General features: G+C 37.7%; 1 protein-coding gene across 2 annotated transcripts in view; it reads left to right on the top strand.

The window, feature by feature from the left end:
* The first annotated feature begins 2884 nt into the window (after positions 1-2884).
* Positions 2885-27151, top strand: part of CHD1 (chromodomain helicase DNA binding protein 1) — an 86662-nt gene continuing 62395 nt past the window's right edge. For both annotated transcript variants that reach the window (XM_080677600.1, XM_080677599.1), the window contains exons 1-4: positions 2885-3420; positions 5540-5735; positions 23284-23485; positions 24665-24802. In XM_080677600.1, the coding sequence (XP_080533726.1) occupies positions 5683-5735; positions 23284-23485; positions 24665-24802 (393 nt within the window). In that variant the 5' untranslated portion in view covers positions 2885-3420; positions 5540-5682. The remainder of the gene's footprint in view (positions 3421-5539; positions 5736-23283; positions 23486-24664; positions 24803-27151) is intronic.

Raw genomic sequence — 27151 nt, forward strand, 5'->3', positions numbered from 1 at the left:
TTTCTTAGTCTGTGTGCACAGTTAATTTTTTAAGTAGAGAAAGTAGAATCTTTGTATTCATTTAAATGCCTATTAGATTTTATAAATAGTTGCCTCTTAGTATCATGTGTAATAACTTTCCTCTTGAAATTTAACTTAATGGTGATTCATTAATAAAAATCCACAAAGACAGTGGCCATAAACAAGGTAGATGAACTGTTGCTGGAAAATTTTCCAAACACTACCCAGAACTTAGAAATTCTGCATATCAGAAGAGGGGAGTGTCAGGCATGTGTGGTTAGGAAAACATTTCCTAGATGACTGACTCCTGCCCCCTGCCCAACACTGAGAACCAGAGCTGCTATAAACTTTATGATTAAAAAAAAAAAAGTACAATAAATTTTCACTATAAGGTGATTTGGAATTTTATGGGTTCTATTTTTAGAGGACTTTGTAAATTTAAGTATCATATTTGGAAAGCTCTTCCTGTTTGTCAAGGACCTGGGGGATTATGTCATAGGTTGAGATTCTAGAGTATTTTAATACTGATTGTTTTAGGTGTTTCTCATATGAAAAATTCTCTTGGCCTCAAGAACATAATTATGGAATTAAAATTCTATCTTGGCATCCTAACATTAACAGAAAAGCAGAGTTATCAATGTCTCACAATTATGGATAAGCTGTTCTCAATGTACCTCCACCTAAAGGTACCTACTCACTGGTAACTAGTCCTAGTAAAGCATACCAGAATTAAAGACCCACAAAATGCTGTCCTCAATTCTGTAAAAGTAAACTTCTTTCTAAAGAATATAAAATTTGTCAAATGGAAAATCAGATAGTAATAAAGACCTCCTGATTGATGATAATTTTCAGGGATTTTTAAAAGTGATACATTGAGATTATCAACAGTTTTTTTTTGTTTTCAGTACTAATAGGTTGAGAATTTAACTGTGCACATAACAAATGGTTAACAAAAAAATTGTTATAGTTTTTCACTTACCTTGTATTTCTCCACATTGTCAACAGTCATCTAAAATTCTGTACCAGTGTCACCCCAATAAATTCAGTAAAAAGAAAAAAATAAACTTCTGTGGAGTCATACGTGTATTAGGATTTTACCAGTTATATAAATCTCCAAGCATCACATATGTATATATGCAGCATATCATATACAAATGGCAAATCAGTAGTTTAAAAAGATTTAATGTGTTCTCAGAAAATACAGACTATGCCTATACAGTAATGATAAAAGTGTCGTATACTAGTAGTTATGTCTAAAGACTTTATCTGATTAATATTTCTGATTACACAATTCATTATCAGCCATGGTTACTGCTTTTGGGGGCTTTTTTTTTTTTTTTACTTACCACTCTAGTAATCCAAGAAAGAAATCAGTAGGAAGCACAGAAAGTTCGTATCATTAAGTCACCTTTATCACATTTAAAAAACGTAATATTAAAAATTAGCAGTCAGCTACTTCAGAGATGTAGTTATTCCTCACAACCCAGCATTCTAGCTACTTGATAACTAGGGGGAAAGGAATAAAACAAAAGAGGCTCAACACGGATAATTTTACAAAGTACAGTAGTGTTTCATTTTGTTTCACTATTTATTGATCAGACATACATTTTTTCGAGTAGACCATGTGTACCTTTTTGCCTTTCCCTACGCCCCAAGGGTGAAGATGAAGGTACCCTTCCATACAAAGAACACATATTTGGAGTTAGGTTTTGAGATCTTTTTGAAGGCTTGGAACCAAACTGTTTATAAAAGTTGACTATTTCCCACACGTGTAAAGAATTACCTTGGAAATGCAGTCATCACATTCAAACTCATGGAAGGTGGGCCTTTACATCAAATCAAATAACTGAAGAATGGGATTAGAAAGTTTCAAAAATTATTAACTTCGAGTGATTCAAGACTGATGTGGAGCAGAAAAATAATGAAGTGTGAACTATTTTTTATTAAAAAAAAATGCTTTCAAAGAGTGAATCGGGACACCGCCGTGCTTGAAAAGTTTCCTACGACTCACCTAAAGGATTGTATCTGCGGCCCACAGTTACAGTTATGAGAAAAACCGTCAACTAAATTGCAGCACCTTTAACTGAGACAGTTACTAACGTCCTACAAATTGTTTTTTTTGTTGCGATTCTGAACCGCACCCTCCACCCCGCCTTCCAGGGAAGGAACCTAGAAAGGTTGTAAAAGTTGTCTTTTTTTTTCCTGAGCAGGGCTTGGGCTGCCCAAAAATGAAATCAAGAAGCGGTACAGGATGTCAACAACTTGGTCTCTATGTTCCCTCCGTCATCCCAGGTGCGGCCCCGCCCACGCGGAGCATTAGGCCCCCAGGGGAGCCTCAGTGGCAGGTCGCCTAGGCGTGCGGGGCGGCGGGAGGGGACCACAGTTGCCCAACAGTTGGGTTCCCAGGCTGCCTGGTGTGACGCAGCGGCCAAGTCCCCGTGCCTCCCGACAGGCACTCAGCCCCGGCCGAGGCCTGGGCGACCGGACCCCACGCTCGACCCGGACCCTTCACTAATCCAGTGTGAACCTTTCGCGGCTACCCGAACCCCATTATAGTCTTCTGTACCTCCCCACCCCTCTGCTTCCTCTTTCCTTCTCAGTCTCTCAGCCTCATCATCCTGGCGCAACGGTCCCGAATAGAATCCATACCCGCACGGAGCGAGCCTGCAGCTCCCACTTCCCGGAACTCAACTCAAGGCCGCTAAGGGGAGGGCGCCCAGTCAAAGATCAGCGGCCCACGGCCCTGGTCAGAGTCCGGCGGCCTCCGCGCAGTCGGCGTGCGCGCTCCCATCCGCGCGCGTGCGCGCACTCGCACGCCGCCCGGACTCAGGACCAATCGCTTGCTTCCTACGCCCTAAGACTCCACAGCGTAGCTCCTCCCACCGCCCGCGCGCCAGTCGGAGGGTTCGACGTGCTCGCGCCCGCTCGCCCGCCAGCTTGCCTCTCGCTGAGTGAGGAAGGGGAGTGAGCCGCGGAGCTTACGTCGCGCGGGAGGCGGAGGCGACGGCGACCTCGGTGGCAGTGGCAGCGGAGACGGCTACGACCGAGACGGTTGCGCTCTCGCTCTCTCGGCGTCATGGCGGCTTCTGAGAGCCGATAAGCAGCGGGAGCGCGCGCGTGGCCGCGGCGACGACGACGGCTGATTACTTGTCGCTCTTGCTGCCCTAGCCGTTGGTGCTTCAGTAATGAATTGATTGTTGGATCCGCTCCGTAGGGGATCGCGCATTGGTGCCGCGGGTCGGGGCTTCCCCTTCCCCGCCGCGACCTTCCCCTTTCCCCTCCCTTCCCCTGACTCCCGCTTACCCCAAGACGCCTGGAGCCTGAGGACTCACTCGGCTGAAGAGACTGCGGGCCCGGGCGCGGGGGAGACAGCCGATCCGAGTCGTCTCCCTCCGCCCCGCGAATCCTGCACGCCAGCCGGTAAGAAAGGGAGCGGCGGGCGGGCGGGCGGGTCAGGATGTGGCGGGGAGGACGGGAACCCGCCGGGCGGAGGGCGGAGGCAGCGCGGTGCCCGGGCGGCGGCCCAGCGGCCGGACGCCGGGCGAAGGCCGAGCAGCTCTTCAAGGGCCGGCGGCGGCGGCAGACGAGCTCGAAGCGCAGGGGGCGTGTGAGTAGCGAGCGCTGGCCGGCGCCGCGGAGCGCATCCTCGCGCCTGGCGGACTGGCAGCTGGGCGGCCGATCATGGGCCTTCTCGGCATGAGGTTGGCGGGGCCGCGAGGGGAGAGCTGCGAGGCTCAAGCAGCGAGCCTTTGGCTGGTGCAGCGATCCCACCGCGACCCGGGCTCCCTGCACGTGGGGAGCGGCGGCGAGGGGGAGGGGGCGGCGGCCGGGGCGAGCCTGGGAGGGCGCGGGGCGGGTCTGTGGGAAGTTTGAGGCGGGAAGAGAGACTCCGGGACGGTGATGGAGGCCCTGGGAGGCCCTGGGAGACCCGGGGGCGGAGGCGGGGAGTGGGGTGGGTGCGTTCCGGTGGGAGGCTGGTAGCCTTGAAACTGCGATGGAGAGAGGGAGGAGGAAGGTTTCTAACGTCCTGTCGAGTACTGCTTCGAAAACTTAGCAGAAGCAAAACAACTGTTAAAAGACAGGGCATAAAGAGGATTGAAGAGGTTTAATGACTTAGGGAAGAGTCATTGTTAAGATGCTTAAAAGGCTTGGAGAGAGCTGCGTGCGCTTGGAGCTTCAGAACTTGTGAGAAGCGTCTCAGAAAGAGGACTTGGAGAAGGAAGATGAGGGGGGAAAGGAAGTTACAGTGTACAAAGAAAGCCATTTTGAGGGGCGAAAGGAAGGTGAAAAGGAAAGAACGGAAAGAGGAGTGAACTTTCTCTACGAAGAGAGACTTCTCGGGAGAGGCAGTTCGCTAGAGTATCTAGATTTTTAAGTAAGACTACTTTAATAGTAAAGCTCTTTGACTGGCTGGAATGAATGTTTAACATCAGTAATAAATGTTTCAAGGTATAGTTACTTTTTGGATAACCAAGTTCTTGCAGAGTCTGCTGGACTGTAGTCTCTGGAGAATTAAAATCCCGATCTAATGCAGAGTTTGCTATGATTGAATTGGCAACGGCCTGTCTCCCCCTGCCACCCCCACCCCCTTTTTTTTTGTGGTGTGGAAATCACAGGAGTGAATTCTCGTTGCTGAGGTCGGAGGACAGCTCTGCTCAGTTGGCTGTCTCGGTACTTTCTGGCTGGGGAAGGATCTGACGTCTCCTTCCCCCGCTTCTTCCTCTCCCTCCCCTGCCAGAGATCTCCTTTGTTTATTCGTGGATGGCTTGTAGGTGAATCTCCAGTGTTGTGCTGGTGTCTTGAAAGGTGGAAATGCAGTGTCTTGATCCATGATTTTTGCCCTAAACCCCTTATTACAACATAAATAGTATATATTTTATTACCTTTTTTAAAAAATGGAATCTGTGCAAGTCCAACCTGGATAAATATTATCTAAATTTTTTTCAGTCCACTATCGGTTTACTTGTGAAAGGACGGACATACTTGTTTTGACCTATACATGTATCATTATATGATACCCTTTAATATCCTTTTATTCTGCTTTCATGTGAGCATTTGCAAAACTTTCCCTCACTTGAGTATATGAAGTTCTAGGCGATAGGTGTTAGTGCTCAATTAAAGGTAACCTTTCCCTCCTTAATTTGTTTGACCAAGTATTTAATAAGACTCCATTTTCTATTCTTTGGGTGTATGTATATGTTATATATTACCACTTTGCTTTAGTTACCTGTTACACACACACACACACACACATATATGTGTATATATATATATTGCTACACAGTTGCAATCAGTCTAAAAAGTCTTATCACTCCACAAATATTTTAATATCTTCTGTCAAACGTAAGCAATGGTGTGCTAAATTCTAGTTAATAGTCAGGAATGTAGTTGATAGAAGCCTAAGTATTTTGAATAAAAGATTTCTATCCCTTCCTTACCACCTCTAATCTAAGTGGTTTAAATTTGTGTAAGTTCTAAATAGACTTTTTAATTTTTTTCTTCTAGTGAAATTTTCTTACTTTCTTAATATGTTTTTTAGGTGAATCAAAAAAGGTCCCAGGAAACCTGTGATTGTTGAAGAAAATTCATCTATCAATTTTTGATATTCAAGGAAGAGTATTTATATTCATCTTTTAAACTGGGAAGATTTATATTCCATTTTAAAACTTGTTGATATTTACAATGAATGGACATAGTGATGAAGAAAGTGTTAGAAACAGTAGTGGAGAATCAAGGTAAGCACTTATTATCAAGTATTTATGAAGAGAATTGAAGATTTTTGTGATTATTTTTAGTTTCTTAATAGGTGGCAGAGTTTTCAGATTCAGATTCTTCCCCTTAGCTATCCAAAGACTAAAAAGTGTCTAATATATGAAGCTTGTTTGGTAATAAATTTTAATTATTTTTTTTCCATTGAGGTACCCAAAGAAGAGTTCATAGAAAGTTTGTCTTAAATCTTTGGAGGTTTCTATTGTTTGGGTTAATAAATTAAAGCAAAAGCAAGTAAAAAAGGAGACATTTAAATTGATTTGACTGTTAATGCACTCTCCAAATAAAAGCAGTCAGATTGTCTGTACTTATATTTTTCTGGCATTTTGTCTTCTCTACTTGTGCTGTCTAATATATAGTATCCACTAGCCATGTGTGGCTCTTTAAATTAATTAAACTTACAAAATAGTCAAAATTCAGTTACTCAAGTCACACTAAACACATTTCCAATACTAGTTATTTGTGGCTAGTGGCTACCATGATGGACAACACAGACAAAAAACATTTCTATCACTGCAAAAAGTTCTGGACAATACTGATCTGAAATTTGTTAAAGTATTGCTGCAGTGCTTCCTCCCCCAACCCCCAATTTTCTTTCATATTTGAGTTGTAATTATACTGGTATATGAATGAGTTAAAGGTTCTTACTTGAGCCATGTATTTGCAAAGAAGATACCGTTTATGGGAATAAGCCATATTAAGCTATTTTAATTTGTAAGAAACCTTTTCTAATACAGAGTCTTTAAATTTATCTATAGACCTCAAAGTTGAGTTATCTGCACAGCAATAATACAATCCATGTAGCTATTATATGTGGAAATCGGGAATATGGACGTTGGAGTCAGATTGCCTGATATCTTATCCCAGTTCTACCCATTAGCTGTGTGAATTAGGGCAAATTATTTAACTTCTGAGGAATTGATATTTGCACTTATAAAATGGGTATTACGGTATTATGTTATTTAAAGTTAAGGATTGAAATGCTACATGTAAAGGGCTTAACATAGTTCCTGATTACTGTGCACTCCTTATTTGCTTATTATAATTTACATCATATTTTATGTAACACATAGGATGCTACATAACTGAAACATTAATTATAGTGATGGACAAGAAACAGGAAAGTTTTGGCAGTTACAATTTCCATAAAAATGTTGGCTGGACAACGAAATAGTTTATGCGTTTGACTTGAGCTTTGAGATTTTTGGTCTTGCTGGCTATTTAATTTATCAGCTTTCATATTCAGACTGGATAAGAAAAGCATCATAGTGAAAAAGGAGCAGTTATGGAGAGCAGCATTATTTTGTTGAACAAGCACTGGTCTAGGAGTTAATAAAACCAGAGTTGACACCATCTTTGCACTAATTAGTTCTCTGAGTGATTATTAACTGTAAAACAAGAATTTAAGTATATGATTTTGAAATTTCATCTTACAACTTAATGTATATTAGTATAATAATGTTTTAGACAACAGTTTGACTAGAATCATCAGTGTTGAGAGGCTAAATTACAAGATGGATCTCAGCTTTGATTCAATCTCTACAGGTATACTGACTGTAGTAAGTGAATAGGACAGTGGTCGGCAAACTCATTAGTCAACAGAGCCAAATATCAACAGTACAATGATTGAAATTTCTTTTGAGAGCCAAAAACTGACTTCTGCGCATGGGCCATGAAGTTTCAGTCGCACTGTACGTGCGCACCCGCACGTGATATTTTGTGGAAGACCCACACTCAAGGGACCAAAGAGCCGCATGTGGCTCACGAGCCGCAGTTTGCCGACCACTGGTGTAGGAGAATCACATTGTCCATTTTCACTTATTCATTAGTGAGCAATGAGATGGTTAAGAGGTAGAAATATCTAGAGGAAACATAGGAACCAAATTACCCACAAAATAGGAAATAAGACTCTTGAGAGCAAGAGATTATGCATTGTTATATTCTGACCTGTTTCAGTAATCTTTTATGTATTTTGCTGCCATATCTGAAGCAAAGGGGTGACTACAGTAGTAAGTGAAATTTGATAGTATAGGTGAAAGAAATTAAACCCCGAAAAATCAGTTTATTTAAAGTAAGCTTTTATAATGCATACTCATTTTAAATAATTGCATATTCTCTAATTATTCTAAGTCATTATTTCACCCATACAGGCTTTATATCCTAAGAAGTGTTATCTATTCTTACAACTGCGTTGGTGTTTATCAGGAGAACCTGCTTCTATTTTACTTTCATTTTCTTCCTTATTGCTGCTGTGCTATCCTTTTTCTTTGCTCTGCTGTCATAGTTACTAACTCTAAGGTTCTCTCCCACCCCCCATCCCAAGCTTTCATAACAGGCCAGTCCAGAGAAGGGAGATTGTGTCTAGTTAAAAAAGTGAGTTGAACTTCATAGATATATGGATTTTCTTGCAAAAAACCAGAAGTTACCCTAACTATGAATATTAATATAGAGTAATGAGAGGAGAAATGTACTCTGCTTGAAAAATTTATATACATTGTAAATTTGCTTTTTATTGGCTAGAGATTTTAAATGCATTTTTCCTTCAGATTACTTTTTTCCTTTGTGGAAGTTCCTGAAATGAAATAGAATTAAGAAAGGTCATTTGACATTTTGGCTTGGTATATAATAAGCTGTCTACTAAAAATGTTTTTTTTGTTTTTTGTTTTTTTTATTCTTTCCATGTAGAAAGCTCTTTATAACTATTTTCTGAAAGGAGAAATATACATAGAAAATGTTTCTGGCTATGCTATAACTGTCAATTTTGAAACTTATTTACTAAGAAATGTGGGTCAGGATGCACCTGTACATCAGTTTCAATGCAGCACAAAGTCTACAATCTCATTGAAGTTAAGCTTTCTAAAGATACTATTGGAAGATTTCAAAGCATCAGTTTCTAGCTGTGTGAATTTATGTTGTTATATGCAACCAAGTTTTCTAATCCTAGTAAGACATTTTTTTTCAGTTATCTTAAATGATGATTTACTTCAGAAATAGATTTATGGGTTAAGACCAGAATTACATAGTCACATTTACTAAATTTGGAATGATTGCTATACATGCTTAATACTCAGAAGAACTCTGCTTGCCTATAGATTAATTTTTTTGTTTTTTTGCAGATTAAATTTTTAATGTAAATTTGAGAAATTATTTGAATCACTATAATTACTTTATGCTCTTGAAAGTTCTCATAGAGTGACAGAACTTGTTGGTGATGTGTGATAATGTTTTTAATCATTTAGAATTAATCTATAGCTGGCATTTGAGCTTTGTTGGCCTGATTCTGAGAATTCTTTAATTTTTTCATTACTACTTTTTATAGTATTAACAATGCTTGATTTAATATATTTATATATGTGTTAAATACGTGTGTGTAAATTTTATATTTACTTAGACGAACTCTGTTACACTTATATTTCCTTGGCTTACAGAAAACATTTTAATTATTGTTTTATGTTTCAAGAATCTTTAGATCTCAACTTTTAAAGTGTTTTGGGTAGACAGTGAGTAGGAAATAGGATGAATGGAAATGTTCTATCTGAAAATCTCCTTTACAGAAATTCAGTCTTTAAAATATTTTTTAATGGTTATGAGAAGCCCTATAGTCTAAATGACCTGTTAAATTTAAGGAACACCAAGTCTAGGTTAAATTGAACACAGGTCACATTTTTCACCATCTAACTGTTTCAAACTTGGATATATTACATTTACTCTGCGATACACAGTTTTATGTTGAATACTGTTGTGCTATACCATTTTTGGCAACATTGCACTTATGTATACACACACGAAGATTTCTTGCCTGGCTGGTATGGTTCAGTGGTTGAGTGTCGACCTATGAACCAGAAGGTCAGGGTTCAATTCCTGGTAGGGCACATGCCTGGGTTGCGGCTGGATCCTCAGTAGGAGGTGTGCAGTAGGTGGCCGATCAATGGTTCTCTCTCATCATTGATGCTTCTATCTCTCTCTCCCTCTCCTTTCCTCTCTCTGAAATTAATAAAAATATTTTTTTAAAAAGAAAGATTTGCTATTAGAATCTGTTTGTTTCACTAAATGAATTTGAACAAATTTTAAAGGCCATGCCAATTAAAATGGTGTTTCTTGAGATTTTTGCAGTTTTCTCAGTTTAAAAAAAAAAGTTCATTCTTAAATTTCAAAAATTTGTACTAAGGATCATTTTAAGGACAATATGAAAATAATGAAATTCCGAAGCCAGAATGGCTAGAAATCAGTGAGTTAAGGAAACTGTTCTTTAAAATTTCCTGTGATGTCGTTAATTACAGGAAAGTATGACTTTTGCATCTCATATTTTGTTAATTTCTCAGTTCAGTATGTGCTTTCTGCATCTTTTCCTATTAATTTTCCCCCCTCAAATTTACATGTATTGAATCTAAGATCGTTCAAGATCATTTCTTAGGCTTTAAAAAATCAAACTGTTAAGTAGGAGCTTAAGTTATAGGTTACTCTCTCTCCAAGTAGGATTGATTATATCAAGATTTTCACAGAATTTCCTAGGATTGTGGTTAGTCTAGGTCAGTGGTCGGCAAACTGCAGCTTGCGAGCCACATGCGGCTCTTTGGCCCCTTGAGTGTGGCTCTTCCACAAAATACCACAGCCTGGGCGAGTCTATTTTGAAGAAGTGGCGTTAGAAGAAGTTTAAGTTTAAAAAATTTGGCTCTCAAAAGAAATTTCAATCGTTGTGCTGTTGATATTTGGCTCTGTTGATTAATGAGTTTATCGACCACCGGTCTAGGTTACTGTAAATTATTCAGATTTATTGGTGACTCGTAAGGATAAGAGAATTGTGTATGACTTGACTCTCAAAGACATTACTTTTGTCTACATAGGCATGAGATAATGTGGGGCAAAGAATGTCTTTTTAATATTGCTAAAGTTGCTTATTTAAGATCTCAATGACTGGTGAGTTACATGGGTACTTTGTAGTGAAGAGATGACGAATAAATGAAGAAAACTTTTGTTTTACATTTTTGATGGAAAATTAACAAACATACAGAAATAGAAAAGTTGCAGCTCCAGTTGTGGTCACCTAGGAGCTTGTTCAGAATATACAACCTTGGGCCCCACCTCAGACTTAATGGATCAGAATCTTCATTTTAAATAGATTCCCAAGTGATTTGTTTTCATATTAAATTTATATATATAAAAGGCTAACCGACCATCCAACTGGTAGCTATGACACGCAATGACCACCAGGGGGAAGATGCTCAACACAGAAGCTGCTGAGCTGTAGTGACTTGGCAGCTGTGGTTCTCGGGTGATGCACTCTGAACTAGAGAGGAGGGAGCCTGATTCTGGGGTGCATCACCAGAGAACCACCCTCTTGCAATCCGGGACCCCTTGGGGGATGTCGGAGAGCCAGTTTCAGCCCGATCCCTGCAGGCCAGGCCGAGGGACCCCACCAGTGCACAAATCTGTGCACTGGGCCTCTAGTATACATATACACTGAGTGGCCAGATTATTATCTCTGAATGCATAATAATCTGGCCACTCAGTGTATGTCCTCCTTTATAATAAAAGGCTAATATGCAAATTGTCCTCTCGACCAGGAGTTCGACCAGCAGGCAGTCTGGCCAACCGCCCATGTCCCCTCTCCTGGCCAGGCTGGCTGGACCCCACCCATGCACGAATCATGTACCGGGCCTCTAATATACATATATATACTGAGTGGCCAGATTATTATGCATTAACAGATCATAACAATCTGGCCACTCATTGTATATGAAGCTATTTGCCTGGAGTCATTAAGAACCTTGCCATTTTTATTTATTTTTTGTTATTAATGCTGTTGTTATTATAATGCTTTTTATTTTCTGGGAACCCCACAAAAATGGTGTCACAGGCCATCCCAGTAAGAGGCTGGGTACATTTCACTTTTCAAGAAACAATAATAATGGCAACCAGTGATTATTGAACTCTTACTCTGACTGAGCCAGGCATAATACACGTAGTGCACAGTGCGTTACATGAATTTATCACAGTTCATCTTCACAAAACTCCTGTGATGTGCACAGTAGCGATGATTCCCACTTGTCAGGGGAAATCCAATTTAATATTTAAAAATCTTTTTGAAAAAACTAAATTCCAGACTTTACTTGGATTTCATTGTTTTTTTCCGTTAACATACTCTTCCTGTTCCAGGATTCAATCCAGAGCACCATGTTGTATTTAGTTGTTAACTCTCCCCAGTATCCTCTGGTATGTAAAAGTTTCTAAGTCTTCCTTGATTTCCTTAACTCTCTTGTGAATTACTGGCTAGGTATCCTGTAGTGTGTCCCCAAATTTGGATATTTGTCTGGTGCTTTTATTAGGATAAGCTAGGGTTATCAGTTTTTAGAAAGAGTATTACAGAGGAAAAGTGCTCTTCTATTCACATTGTATGGGGAGCATAATATCCATGTGGCATTACTGATGATATTAACCATCACTTGGCCATCACTTAAGTATTTGCCACATTTTTCCTCTGTAAAATTATCATTTTTCCCTTTCCACTGTGTATTCTTTTGAAGCATGTCACTAGAGCCTACTCAGGTGGGTGGGAGTAGGGAATGGGAAATAAGTTACATCCTCTGCTGGGAGCAGATATCTATAATAATAAAAGTGTAATATGCTAATTAGACCGAGCAGCCAAACGACCTTCCAGATGTCCTTCTGGACAACCTTCCGGACAAAGCCAGGCAGCCGCAGTGGCTGCGAGGGCCTAGGGCAGCTCTCACAGCTGCGAGGGCCGAGCCCCTTGCATGAAATTCATGCATTGGGCCTCTAGTATACATATATTAAGTGGAATTCTATAAAGAAGTCATTTCTCCCCCATTCAATTATTTATATATAAGCATGGACTTATGTGTATGTATTTTATACTTTGGGTTGTAAGCCAATAAATTATTTATTTTGTGGCTCACATTGTTCTAGGTTTGCTCATTGGGAGTTCTCTTTCAAGTTGGCTTCTATGTCTTTTTATTCACTTCCATCCTTTTGCCCTAGAATCAGCCATTTCTCCAAGAACTTTGATTATATTTTTATTGATTTCAGAGAGGAAGGGAGAGATAGAAACGTCAGTGATGAGAGAGAATCATTGATCGGCTGCCTCCTGCATTTTCCACACTGGGGATCAAGCCTGCAACCCAGGCATGTGCCTTGACTGGGAATTGAATCCTGACCTCCTGGCTCAACCACTGAACAATGCTGGCTGGGTGCAGTTTTGGAATTTTTAAGCAATACTCCCAGAAGAAACAAATTCATTAATTAGAATACAATATTTATGTATACTTAGCCTTACAGTTTTCTAATTAAAAAACTGTTTTCCCAAGTTACTCAAGTTAGCTCTCCCTCTTCCCCTCTTCATTATGGTTAAATCATAAATTTGTTATGAAGTTAGATTCATTTGTTATTTACATTCTTCCCCTGGGATCCTTAGTCACATGGATTGATTTTTTTTAAACTTGTATATATTACATTTACTCTCTGAAATACAGTTTTATGGGTTTTGACAAGTACATGGAATCATGAATCCTTACCCAAGTGCTATATAGAAAGATTCCTTCACTCTAAAATTTCCTGTGTGTGTTCCAGACCTACTGAATCAGAATTTTCATTTTAACAAGGTTCCCAGGAAATTTGTATACACACTAAATTCATATGCGTATATATGAAGCTATTCATCTGGAGTCGTTCAGTATCTTGCCTTGTCTTAAAATTATAAATTAACTTGAAGAAAGATTATTATAATCTATGGACTGGTCAGAACCTCTGGTTTTATTTTATTTATTTATTTTTTTCAATATATTTTATTGATTTTTTACAGAGAGGAAGGGAGAGGGATAGATAGTCAGAAACATCGATGAGAGAGAAACATCGATCAGCTGCCTCCTGCACACCCCCCACTGGGGATGTGCCCGCAACCAAGGTACATGCCCTTGACCGGAATCGAACCCGGGACCCTTCAGTCCGCAGGCCGACGCTCTATCCACTGAGCCAAACCGGTTTCGGCAAGAACCTCTGGTTTTAGGGAGAATCTTTAGGAATCTATTGTTCCAGAATCAAGTTCTCTCCTATATGAATGAAAACATTACTGTTTATATTTAAGAATATATTATTTGTCATTGTGATGCTAGGTGACTGCTTAGAGAAGAAGTCAACTTTAAGTAAATTTAAACCACATTTGAAAATTTCTTTAATATGTATAGATTAGGTGAGATATAGTTATTATTGAGATTAAAATACAGTAGACACTCAAAGTTCTGGATAAACTGTACTGGTTTCTAGGATCCAATATCTATAGTAACTGTCAGAGTTGAGGCATAAGGCACAAAAATAGTGGGGAGCTCTTAATGAACCATTCCTAGTAGCTATTGTACATCTCTCCCGTTGCTGCTTTTATAGATAAAGTTCTGTGTCATTTAATTTAGATCCGTGATTTTCAACCTTTTTCATTTCGTGGCACACACAAACTAATCACTAAAATTCTGCAGCATACCAAAAAAAATATTTTTGCTGATGTGACCAAAAACAGGTATAATTTTGACTCATTCACACGCAACATCTATTGTTGGCTGTTGTCATTTTGTAATGTGACAATCTAAGGGAAAAGAGGTCATTTCCCCTAAGTAGTCAGGTATTTGCGTGTTTTAAAAATTATTGAGGTACACTGGTTGAAAATTGCTAATTTAGGTGATTGAGCAACTACTAAGTCATAGATACCCTGAAATGCTAAAATTGGGGATTCTTTTCTAAAGTTTATAATCAAGCAAGAAACCTAAGCCTTAAATATTTGTACTATCATGGGCATATGGTAAATACAGAGATAAGAGTCCTCAGCAGTTAAAATGTAGGAGACAGAGAAGTTTAATTATAAGACAGGTGGTTAATTTCTGCATCAAGCCAAATACAGAATGAAGTTTAAAAAAAAAATTTGTGAGAAATCATTTAAAACCCTGGTAATCTTAAATTTGATGTGTGAAAAGTCCTGGCAATGTGGTTTTTATAAGGTGAGTTATTTTGACAGGCTAATTCATAAAACAAAAAGTACTTTTTATATCCAGGAAAAATGATGTTAGAAGGCAATAATTACTATGCCGAAGAGTTTTTACGTAAAGAAGTGGGGCCATAAGAGAAGAATGGAGTTACAGTCTAAATGCCCTCAAGGAAAACTGTTTTTGTATTTTGTGCTTGAGGTAGATTATAATATGATTATTGCCATTTGATGTAACTACTGCAATATTTCCACTTCTGTAACTAAATTCTGAATTCATTAATAAAAGGAAGTTTGAGCTGAAAGGAAATTTTATAAGAAAAGAATTACAACTAGCTGTACACAAGTATAAAAACATGATCTCTTTATTCCAATTTTAGCATGTATTTTACATCAAAGCATTTGCCAAATGTGCAGCAGTTTATCCCAGTCATATTATACTACATTGATTAACTTTTTTTGCTATATGACTCACAGTAGATGGAGGTGGTTTTTATGTGTAAACTTTCCCATGGGTATATGCAGACTGTGATGAAACACCAAATTACAAATAATTTTGTTAGAAAGCAAAGCATATGTTGCTGGAAATTTTGTAGTGTTGTGTGTGTGTGTGTGTGTGTGTGTGTGTGTGTGTGTGTGTGTGTGAGATGGTATTCATTAAAGTATTTTAAAAGCATATAAATATATACATATATTCCCAATCCTTACCCAAGGATATGTTTATTGATTTCAGAGAGAGAGAAAGAGACAGACAGAGAGAGAGAGAGAGAGAGAGAGAGAGAGAGAAACATCGATGTGAGAAAGAAACACCGATTGGTTGCCTCTCATACTAGTACATCCCCCAACCAGGGACCAAACCTGAAATGTTAGGTATATGTCCTAATTGGAAATTGAACCCGATACCTTTTGGTTTATGGGACAATACTCCAACCAACTGAGCCACACTGGCCAGGGTTCATATAATGGATTATCTTTTTAAAATTGAAGTTTTAAATGTAGACATTTATTTTACTTGTACTAACTTAAGAATTGTTGATAATTTTAAGGGTATGCAAAAGTAGTGACAACAATAAAATGAACCCTCATGTACATATCCAGTTTCAACGTATTTTATCTCACGGCCAATTTAGTTTTAATTTCTAAATTCTACCTACTACTAACCCCTCCTACTCAATTATTTTAAAGATATTTTGAAACATTATGTAATTTCTACATGTTAGACTTCCACGTGATAAGGAATACAAATGAGGAAAAAAATCGTTATCAAGCTTTACCTACCTGTTGTGATTATAAATTACATAATTTGAGATGTATCGTGTCATTAATAACAAATTTAATGTATTTTATGAAGCTATTATTTAGTGACTTCCAAGTATAAACATATACACATAGGCCTTATTTCTCATCTGATTCCTGAATGCTTGTATTACAGAAACTTTTGAATTTACTGTCTTTAACTTAGATTCAACATGACTAAACCCAAACAGTCATGCTAAATGTTATCCTTCCTAGCATCTATTTCTAGCAGCTTTATTCTCATTTATTCAGTTAGAGATTTTAAGTGATAGAATTGTACTGTGCTTTAAGAAAGTTTACTTTATAATAGGATTTTTGTCTTGGATTGGTAATTTAGAAAACTAAAAGGAACCATTGTATTTGTTGTTCATTTCCTAAAAGACGTGGCACTAACAGTTTTCAGAACCATATAGGTGGATAGATGCTTTCCAGATTTTTCTCAAATATATATTTAATATATACTTTTATTGATTTCATAGAGGAAGGAAGAGGGTGAGAGGGATAGAAACATCAATGATAAGAGAGAATCATTGATCGGCTGCCTCCTGCATGCCCCCTACTTGGGATTGAGCTTGCAAACTGGGGCATATGTCTTGACCGGGAATCGTACCATGACCTCCTGGTTCATGGGTCTACTACGCTCAACCATTGAGCTACACCAGTGGGGCTCAAATGTTTAATAGTTATTTTATGGTTTGTGGTAAAAGATAAAATGGATAACAAATTTTAACAGTATAATTTTATAGAATTTAAAGGTAGTCTGATCTTGGTCATCATCTGTCTAGCTAAACCTCATTTTCTAAATGACTTGTTTTAGGGCCGGGGTCCTCAAACTATGGCCCGCGGGCCACATGCGGCCCACTGAGGACATTTATCCGGCCCGCCGGGTGCCGCTGCCTGTCCTGCTTAGCAGCCGACTTGTCCCAGGCCCGCAGTGCGCATAGGAATTAGTTCATAGTTTTTTTTTTAAACTATAGTCCGGCCCTCCAACAGTCTGAGGGACAGTGAACTGGCCCCCTGTTTAAAAAGTTTGAGGACCCCTGTAGGCTAATATATTTTAAATAGTGAGTTGCAACACATTACAGGATCATGATAAGATTTTTAAGTGAAAGAAATAATATAAACTAGAATAGAAAATGCAGTGTTGTAGACTATTATTTCATCAAGTTTTTTCATGTATACATGTGCACACATGCATATATACTTCATGATATAAAATGTATTTGTTATATAAGTTATGGTCTTAAAAATTTGAAAGCCATTAATGGCCTTTGGCCACTAATTTGTTTTTTTAAATTGTAATTATTTACTCAATGCCTATTAATTTCCATATTGTTTTTCTAGTTCTGTTAAAGTGGATAATGGTCTATAAAGATAACTAAAATAAATTCCCTGACTTAATGAATACCTATGTTAACTGCTTGGCCCTTATGGTCCTTTCTCTCTTTGATACAGGTAGTCTAATTTACATATGTTTAAACACGCAGTCTTTTTTTCTTTAGTGCTACTGTTTTGAGATGTTCTTTTCATTCCCCTTTAGTTCTTTTACACCCAGTCCAATTTTACTTTTCTTGACTTTTTAAAATCTATTCCAGGATTTATCAGAGCCAGTTTTTTCTATTAGTGATCTGGTGGTAAGAAAAGCAACTGCTGATTGCTACCATTTTCTTAGAAGGTCATTTGTTATTTTATTCTTTATGTTCCATTGCAGAATAGTTTCAAATTCCTGTGATAAAAAAAGCAAAGAATACTTGTACTATAAAAGAATCTTTGTTTAACTTGAGAATACATTGTTCTCATGTATCCAGTACAGGTCTCAGTGTTTTCCTTAGTTCAAAGGATTGATTTGAGTGGATATTTGGGTACAGAAAAGGGAGGTTGCTATTCTGCCATATTGTGGGCTGAACTACTTTATAATATGGCCTCACTGCTACCCACAAACACATGAAAAATTCTAAATGAAATAGAACATTGGGGAACAAAGTAGGTGCATGGCTGAACTTCAGAGAAAACTTTCCACTTGCCAGGAATAAAAAGGAAATCAAAGTCAGAGGAGGAAGGAGCAGTAAATTCTGAGCAAATATGAGAGGATGGGGTATTGGAAGGATGTAAGGCCCTCAGAACAGGAGGTTGGGGTTGGGATTGGAATTAAGTATTTGATTATGGGATTAAGTCTCCTTAAAGCTGAGACCCTGATAGGGTTACCTCCTCTGCAAAGGATCTAGAAAAACTCCCTGTATATGCCTATAAATATATTTTTGGTGATGTTGTGAAGATAAAATGGAATACAGTATGAAAATATTTTGGAGGCTGTGAAGAGCTATTTAAAATTTTGTCTTAATTGGTGTATAAATGAGAGAAAGGGCTATAAGGGCCAAGCAGTTAATATACATGAATAAAGCTGTCCAGGTATAAGACATTGGGGATAAGGAGGTGGGGGATCATCATGAATTGGATATCATGCATCATTGAAAGGAACTAGTGCTACTTTGTGACCATGTGGGAAGTAGACCCAATGTTTCCAAATTTCTGCTTCTTTAAAAGTAGCTTCTTAAAATTATCTCCCCCCCCCCCCAAACAATTTAAAATTAGATAGATGACTTGGAGGAAGAAAAAATACAAAAGGAGAAAATTAGAGGCAGAGAAACCAGGAGGAAAGAACAAGAAATGTTATATGACAGACTTAAGCTATGGTGTTTTTAACTAAAAAGCAAAGAGGAAGTAGTAGTAATCATTAATTTACAAATATGTATATTTTCAGAGTTTGTCAGGTAAGTGCTAGAAAGTAGGGATACAGTTATTAAGTAAAACACCCTCTCTGGTTTATGTTGAGTGCGTACTAAGTACCAGCCATCCTGAGTTGTTTTATATAATTGGTGCAGAGGTCTAGGAAAAGCTAAGTTTTAGAAGTGAAGGATGAGTAGAGTAGGGGTACCAGGGAAGGAGGGATTAACAAGCTTTCCAGGTATGGAGAATTGTTTTATACCAAGGCTATGAGGTGAGAAGGCATGGCAAACTCAAGAGCTGAAAGAAGTGAGGCTAGGGTGCAAAATAGAGATAGTGTGGTTTTAGGATGAAATTGGAGAGGTAGGCAGAAGTCAGATTTTTAGTCATTTTATCATAAGAACAAAGCCATTGAAACACTCAGAATGTTTTTTACATACCTTTTGCACAGATTCACTGTGCTGGCTTCAACACAGATTATGGGATTGGGCCTAGGCATATGCAGTTAAAAAATTGGAGAGGGGCCCTAGCTGGTTTGGCTCAATGGATAGAGCGTCAGCCTGCGGACTTAAGGGTCCCAGGTTCGATTCTGGCCAAGGGCACATGCCTGGGTTGCGGGCTCGATCCCCAGTAGGGGGCATGCAGGAGGCAGCCAATCAATGATTCTCTCTCATCATTGATGTTTCTGTCTCTCTCTCCCTCTCCCTTCCTCTCTAAAATCAATAAAATATATTTAAAAAAAAAAAATTGGAGAGGGATGGGGTTATCTTGATATTGGTTTAGAGTTTGAAAAGCATTTCTCCAATCTACTCTGTAGATATTGAATCATAACATTTTAGTTACATGGAACTCACAAGGAAATAAATAATTGACGATAGCTGCACTTATAAAGCACCTAAAAATTTAACTTGAAAAAACAGTTTTAAAATGGATTACATGCCTTATTGAACAGAATAGTAATTTTTCTGGTCACTCAAATTATTAGCAACATTGGCTTATTATAACCCTCCGAATATTGGAAAAAGATATTGGCCTCTATACTATTTGAACCGTGCAGATGTAAACTTTGAGCACTTTTCCCATCTTCTCTTCTGTCAGCCGCAAGTTTAAAAAGTTCTCAAAGCAAATCAGAAGGGCAAAAAAGGGAGTATCTACTGCCTACTTTAGTCAGCCCCCACTGAACAATTTTTCTGGGAAGTACAACTCAACATTTCTGCTTAATATCTTATTTGAACTTGAACTAATAGCACAGTTACTGCAGAGAGTTTGTGCTATACATTCTTTTATACTGGGTGACCATAACATTGGTATTTCTGTTATTAAGGAAAAGATGATATGCTGAGTTAGGCAACTAGCAGTTTCTAAGGCAGCTGTTATATACCATTGGTTTTCAATTTCCCTTTCTTAATATTTCTACTTTCCCCAGTTGCTTTAGGAAAAGCTTGTGTAGTTTTTATACTTCACCTGTGTTTTGGCCATTTTATAGACTAACTGTATAATAGATGCTTTATTTTTCATACTACCAAATGTTTACCAACTTCATAATCATTAGACTTCTGTGGCTTTTAAATTTTCTCATTTTGTATCTTTTATTATCAGCAAATGAGATTTCATAGTTTTAATATTAATGACAAAAGCTTGTGGTATTGGAAATTTTTTGTTTTATTGACATTTTTATTTTGAATTAATTTTCAATTTCAGAAAAGTTGCAAAAATAGTACCAAGAATTTTTAAAAATTAATCTCTATTATCAAAAGTATTAAAGATGTCTCCTTTTTTACCCCATTGACCTCCACGCCAGGCTTTCTCCACAGTATTGTCTATGTTCATGAGTTATGCATCTATGCATAAAAGTTCTTTGCAAGAATGTGTTTTATATACCTTTTGCACAGGTTCACTAATTTTTAAATTTTTGCTGCATTTTCCTATTATTCTCCCCCCCCCCGCCTGTCTCTCTCTCCCTCTTCCCCTCCCTCCCTCCCTCCCTCCCTCCCTCTTTCTCTATATACACACACCTATATATTTATATTAGTATAAATCTGTTTATGAAAGGGGGATATAAACATTCTTACTCATAATTTGCTTATGTTAAAGAAAAAAATGGGGAAATAAGAAGTTTTAAAAATAATTACTAAATGGGGAGAGGGCCTAGTATAGAGGAGATAGGATGGACTCTGGGCTTTGACTATAACTTTTGCAGCTCTCAGGTTCAATCCAAGCAAATAATAAAGCAAAATTAAAATAAAATGAATAAAAAGCAAATGACCCTAATTAAATCAAGTGGCCTTACAGAATTAGATTTTTTCAGTTGACTTTATGACAGTAATATGATTATGGGAGGGAATTTTCCTAAAGAACAAAAAGAATTGTAAAGAAATCTTGTTCTTAACCCTACTAAGAATAACTAAACAAAGTAAATAAATACTTTATACTTCTAATATCTAAGGTAAAGACATTCTAATAATAAACCTATGCCACTCGAGTAGCCTAGATTCAGGCTGTTTGCTTTTATCTCCAGCCAGAACCATGTCTTGCTTAATAACAAGTAATGTTGACTCCCTATTCATCTTGAAGGGCTATCAAGATATGATTAAGAATATAGGCCCATGATGGGCCCCTCACCCCCAGATTAAATAATTTGTTTACTTTTCCAAGTATTTGTTTGAGTAGCCACCTGTAAAAGGTACTATGGTAGGTACTCTGGAAAAATAAATAATATCCTTAAGAAGGTTATAAACAAAGTGATACCCCTTTTTCCTATTAATTCTTTCCTAAAGAATTAGTTCAACTGTGTTTTCTTCTAAATGTTCTGATATTACTGTACCAAACTTGGTTGTATCATCAGTGCTCCCTTTATACTTGGATCCATTATCATAAATATAGCACAGAATGGTATTTATTGATTGACATGACCATCTCTCCATACCAGCCTTGAAGTTCTCTAAAGGACTGTCTCATCTCTATCTTTCTAGTGCCTAACATGGTAGTTCTTGGTTAAGTTTATTGAATAAGTAGATGTCTCTGACCTCTCAGGTCACAGTAGAATGAAATTGTATGTAAGGAAAAATATCTTCTCTAATGTTCTTGCTGAAACTTCTCTCAAGGGACTCAAGTAAAATAGGGATTGTTTTTTTTGTTTGTTTTATAAATCTTTATTGTTGAAAGTATTACATATGTTCCCCCTCCCCTTTTTTAAGGGATAGGTTTTGTTTGTTTGTTTGTTTTACTTAATTAAAAGGCAGTGTGCTGTTCTTAGACCTCAGAACCATGTGATCAGAGGATAGAAATTGTCACAAAAATGATTTTGATATCATAGCTCTTAGGAACCAAATTTTTGTTTACTGTTTCTATATTTCCATTGAAAAAAATCTGTATATATTTGTTTGCATTTTAAACTTATTTTAATTTATATCTCACGTTTGAAGTAAAAAATCTTCTTGCAAACTTTTATGTCACTGTTTCCATGTAGAAACTATTAACTCCTTGCCCTTGGAAAGGAGAATTACTTTTAGGAAGTAATTACTTTTAATATTGAAATCTATTTTCATAGAATAATACTTCCATCTGGTGGTTTTTCTGAAAATTACAACAGAAGACTTGAAGCATGAGTTTTTCTGTATAGAGATAAAGATAAACTACATTACCTATTGTTGCTTATAAAGCCAGATGAAATTACATCAAAGGCTGTCGGTGTATCAAAAATTTTATTCTGTAATTTTCAACAATTCAAATGTGACACCACATGAACAAATGGCCTTGGGGATAATAATAATTTATATAATCAATTGTTTAGTTCAGACCATATCTAGGCTTCCCTGAACTAAAAATTAGTAATGGGGAAATTGATAGTTTCTCAATAAACTATTAATTGCTTTCATGTTTGTGTGTATAGAGGTTAGGAAAGATTGTGAGAATTTGCTATTATTTTAGATTATTACTGTGGAATCATGACAGAGTCAATGATTTTCTCAGAGAAACAATTACTGATTTTATTTTTTAGTACCATGTATTTTATATTAGCCTAATTATAATAAATCACATTTTCCTAAAATGATAAAACATAGATATAAACTTGAAAACAAATAGAAACTACAAATAAATTTCCACTTGTTACCATGAGAATTTTCAACACATTTTTTTAACCTTTCCTTCACAATTCCTACTTTATATTTACTACAGCCAAATAGCCTCTTTAGGATATTCTTGTGTTTAAACTTTCCAAGTTTGTAGCCCAGGATTCTGTAATTGGTAGAATATGTTCATTATGTTGGAGGAAGATTGTGATCTGATTACATACTTACGTTTTGGCCCAAATTGCACAAAATCTATTAACCATGTCAGTTACTACTATAAATTAACATTATTTCCTTTTTCTATTTGTTTGGCCATAGAAAGTTTGAAATATGAAATAAATAAGGTTTAATGATTTGGGGCTTTCTGATGACTTTTTAAGAAAGATTAAATTCCTAATGAATTTTGTTTGAAATCTGTTCATTTTCATATTGCAGCCAGTCGGATGATGATTCTGGGTCAGCTTCAGGCTCTGGATCTGGTTCCAGTTCTGGAAGCAGTAGTGATGGAAGCAGTAGCCAGTCAGGTAGCAGTGACTCTGACTCTGGATCTGAATCGGGCAGTCAGTCAGAGTCTGAGTCAGACACTTCTGGAGAGAACAAAGTTCAAGCAAAACCACCAAAAGTTGATGGAGCTGAGGTAATAAATAAAGTATCCAATGAAGGAAGATTTATAACATTGATTATTCTTTTTAAAAAATGTGTTTTTATTGATTTTAGAGAGAGGAGAAGGGAGAAGGGTAGAGAAATAGAAATATCTGAGAGAGAAACATCGATTGGCTGCCTCCTGCACACCTTCCTCCCCACTGGGGATTGAGCCACAAGTTGGGCATATACCCTGACTGGAAAACATGCGCTGACCAGGAATTGAACTAGGGACCTCTTGCTTAATGGGTTGACACTCAACCACTAAGCCATACTAGCCATACAATTTATAGCATTCTTAATCTACCTTTTATAAACATTAATTTTAAACATTAAAATTTACTTTAAAGTGATTTTCAATTATGGTTAAATATCTGTGGAATAATTGGCTTGGAAGAGAATCTATAACTATAAAACAGCAAATACAAAATAAACACACACCAAACTTATTCTTCCTCTTTGTGAGGCAGACATTGAATTTCATAAATGTTTAGTGTCTAACAGATAAAAATTAAAGACTTTATGAGATCTTTTTGTTACTTCTACAGTTTCTGATCTCTACTTTCAAGATCTTCATGGAAATACTTTATTGCTAGTAGCAGGAGAACTCTGTTTCCTTGAAGATACCTGGTAGAATAGATTAAGGGACATTCTGTAAAAGCTACTACAAGACTTAATAAAACTTGTCTATACTTCATAATAGCATATATAGTATTACTTAGAGATCCAATCATAAGATGCTTGGACCAGAATATAGATAAACACATAGCTTTCTTCATGGAGAAAATATTGTCAGGAGGAAAAAAAAAAAAGTTCTTAGTAATGTAGTTGATTTGCATTCTGACTTAAGCTCTTCATGTTCACTTCACACCAATTAGAAAAAAATAAGCAGCCATACTTTGAGTAACACTGGTGTCTCATATTACCACTTGTTTCTGAAAGTTAACTTGTAACACCAAGGAACATTGCCTATCTATGAAACTTGCATAAATATTTATATACAACGAAAGGTCAACATTTTATTTTTATTGGATTGCACTAATATATTACATGTGAGTAAGGAAGGTAGTCTTTATTATTTGGAGGCAGTGAAAATGTTGGTACTTTTCAGTAAAATAACCTTTTTTCAGTTTTTTTTCAAAACTATCCTTACTGGTTCATATTTCTATTGTAGTTTTGGAAATCCAGCCCTAGTATTCTGGCTGTTCAGAGATCCGCAATGCTCAAGAAGCAGCAGCAGCAGCACCAGCAACAACAGCAGCAGCAACAACAACAACAACAACAAGTTTCATCTAATAGTGGATCAGAAGAGGTGAGTTTTCATTATGAAAGCTAATATTTTAAAAGTAGACATGATGCCTATAGGAAGGTAATTAAGAAATTATTAGAAATAAGTGTTTTTAAAGGATAGGAGATCACTACATTTAAATATGTATATCAAGAGTCTTGAAATATAGAGATTTTATCTAATAACTAGTAGTCCTGCGCACGAATCCATACACCAGTAGCTCTCTGCTGCCCTCCTGTAACTCCCCCTGCCTCATAGCTTGCTGCCCTGCCCCCTCCTATAGCTCTCCTCTGCCCGCTTGTAATTCACTGCCCCACCCTCCTGCAGATCCGTGATCCGGTCATTACGCCTCATGGCGTAACGGACAATTAGCATATTCCTCTCTTAGTTTTTAGGATAGGATTGTACTTTTAAGGATTAATCCGAAATAAGAAATGGAAATTGGCTTGCATTTGCTCATCAAAGCAAAACTAGAAATAAACTAAATGTGAATACTAGGAAAATAGACATATGTATGTGTTTACATATATATGAATGAAGAAATATACTGTTTAAATCATATTTGTACAGAATATTAATAGAATTCTCAACATATTTTTAAAAGAATAGGCTGCAGCTGTAAATGTTGTAGTTCCTATGTGCATGTGAGCCTAATAGGGGAGAAAAATATTAAAATTTGACATACCAACAATTAAGATTCTTTTTTGAGGCCATAGTAGGCAATAATAATGGTCTCCAGAGTTGATAGGTTCATTTTTTCAATTACAGTTGACATTCAATATTATATCGTGTCAGGTGAACATCATAGTGGTTAGACATTTATATAGCTTACAGAGTGGTCCCCCTCCCTCATAAGTCTAATATCTACCTCGCACCATATATAGTTATTACAGTATTATTGATTATATTCCCTGTGCTGTAATTTACATCTCTGTAACTCTTATAACTGCCAATTTGTACTTCTTAATCCCTTCACCTTTTTCTCTCAGCCCTCTATCCTTCCTCCCATGTGGCAACCATAAGTTTATTCTCTGTATCTATAGGTGTGTTTCCGTTTTTGTTCACTTATTTTTTTTAATTGCACATTTTATTAGAATTATATGGTATTTGTCTTTATGTGCCTTACTAGAGGGCTGTAGCATGAAGATTCGTGCAATAGGCCTTCCTTCCCCTGGCTGCCGGCACCGGTTTTCCTCTGGCACCTGGGACCCAGGCCTTCGCTCTGGCCTCCATCTTCAGTCTTCACTCCAGCCGGAGCACCGCTCCTGTAGCTCCCTCCACCTCCCAACGCCCCCCCTCATAGCAGGTGTTCCGCCAGGCCCGGTTGCTCTTCACCTGCATGCGTGCTGCCCAGAGGCCCGAAGCGGCTGGGGCCACCGCCATCTTTGTTGGGTTAATTTGCATAATCACTCCTGATTGGCTGGTGGGTGTCACAAAGTGATGGTCAATTTGCATATTTCTCTTTTATTAGTGTAGATTTCACTTAGCATAATACCCTCTAGGTACATCCATGTTGTTGCAAATGGTAAGATTTCATTCTTTTTTATGTTTGAGTACTATTCCATTTTATATATGTACCACATCATTATCCCAGTTGTCTATTGATTGATACTTATCTTGGGTATTGTATATGCAATGCTCTTTTTTTGTTTTTATTGATTTCAGAGAGGAAGGGAGAGGGAGAGAGAGACAGAAACATCAATGGTGAAGTTTCATACGCTGCCTCCTGCACGCCCCCTACTGGGGATCAAGCCTGCAACCCGGGCATGTGCCTTGACCAGGAATCAAACCTGGACCTCCTGGTTCATGAGTCAATGCTCAACCATTGAGCCACACTGGCGGGGCATTATAGCCTTTATTTTTTTTAAATAAATCTTTATTGTTCAGATTATTACAGATGTTCCTCTTTTTTCCCTCCATAGCTCCCCTCCACCCGGTCCCCCCACTCCCCACCCCATGCCCTTCCACTGTCCTCATCCATAGGTGTAAGATTTTTGTCCAATCTCTTCCCGCACCCCTCACGCCCCCTTCCCCCCCCCCCCCCGAGAATGGTCAGTCCACTCCCTTTTTATGCCCCTGATTCTATTATATTCACCAGTTTATTCTGTTCATCAGATTTTTTATTGACTTGATTTTTAGATTCACTTATTGATAGATAGGTATTTGTTGTCACTTTGTTGTTCATAATTTTTATCTTTACCTTTTTCTTCTTCCTCTTCCTCTTAAAGAATACCCTTCAGCATTTCATATAATCCAGGTTCGGTGGTGCTGAACTCCTTTAGTTTTTTCTTGTCTCTGAAGCTCTTTATCTGACCTTCAATTCTAAATGACTTTGCTGGGTAGAGTAATCTTGGTTGTAGCTTCTTGCTATTC

The sequence above is a fragment of the Plecotus auritus genome (genome assembly GCF_963455305.1).
Source record: "Plecotus auritus genome assembly, chromosome: 7".
Classification (NCBI taxonomy): domain Eukaryota; kingdom Metazoa; phylum Chordata; class Mammalia; order Chiroptera; family Vespertilionidae; genus Plecotus; species Plecotus auritus.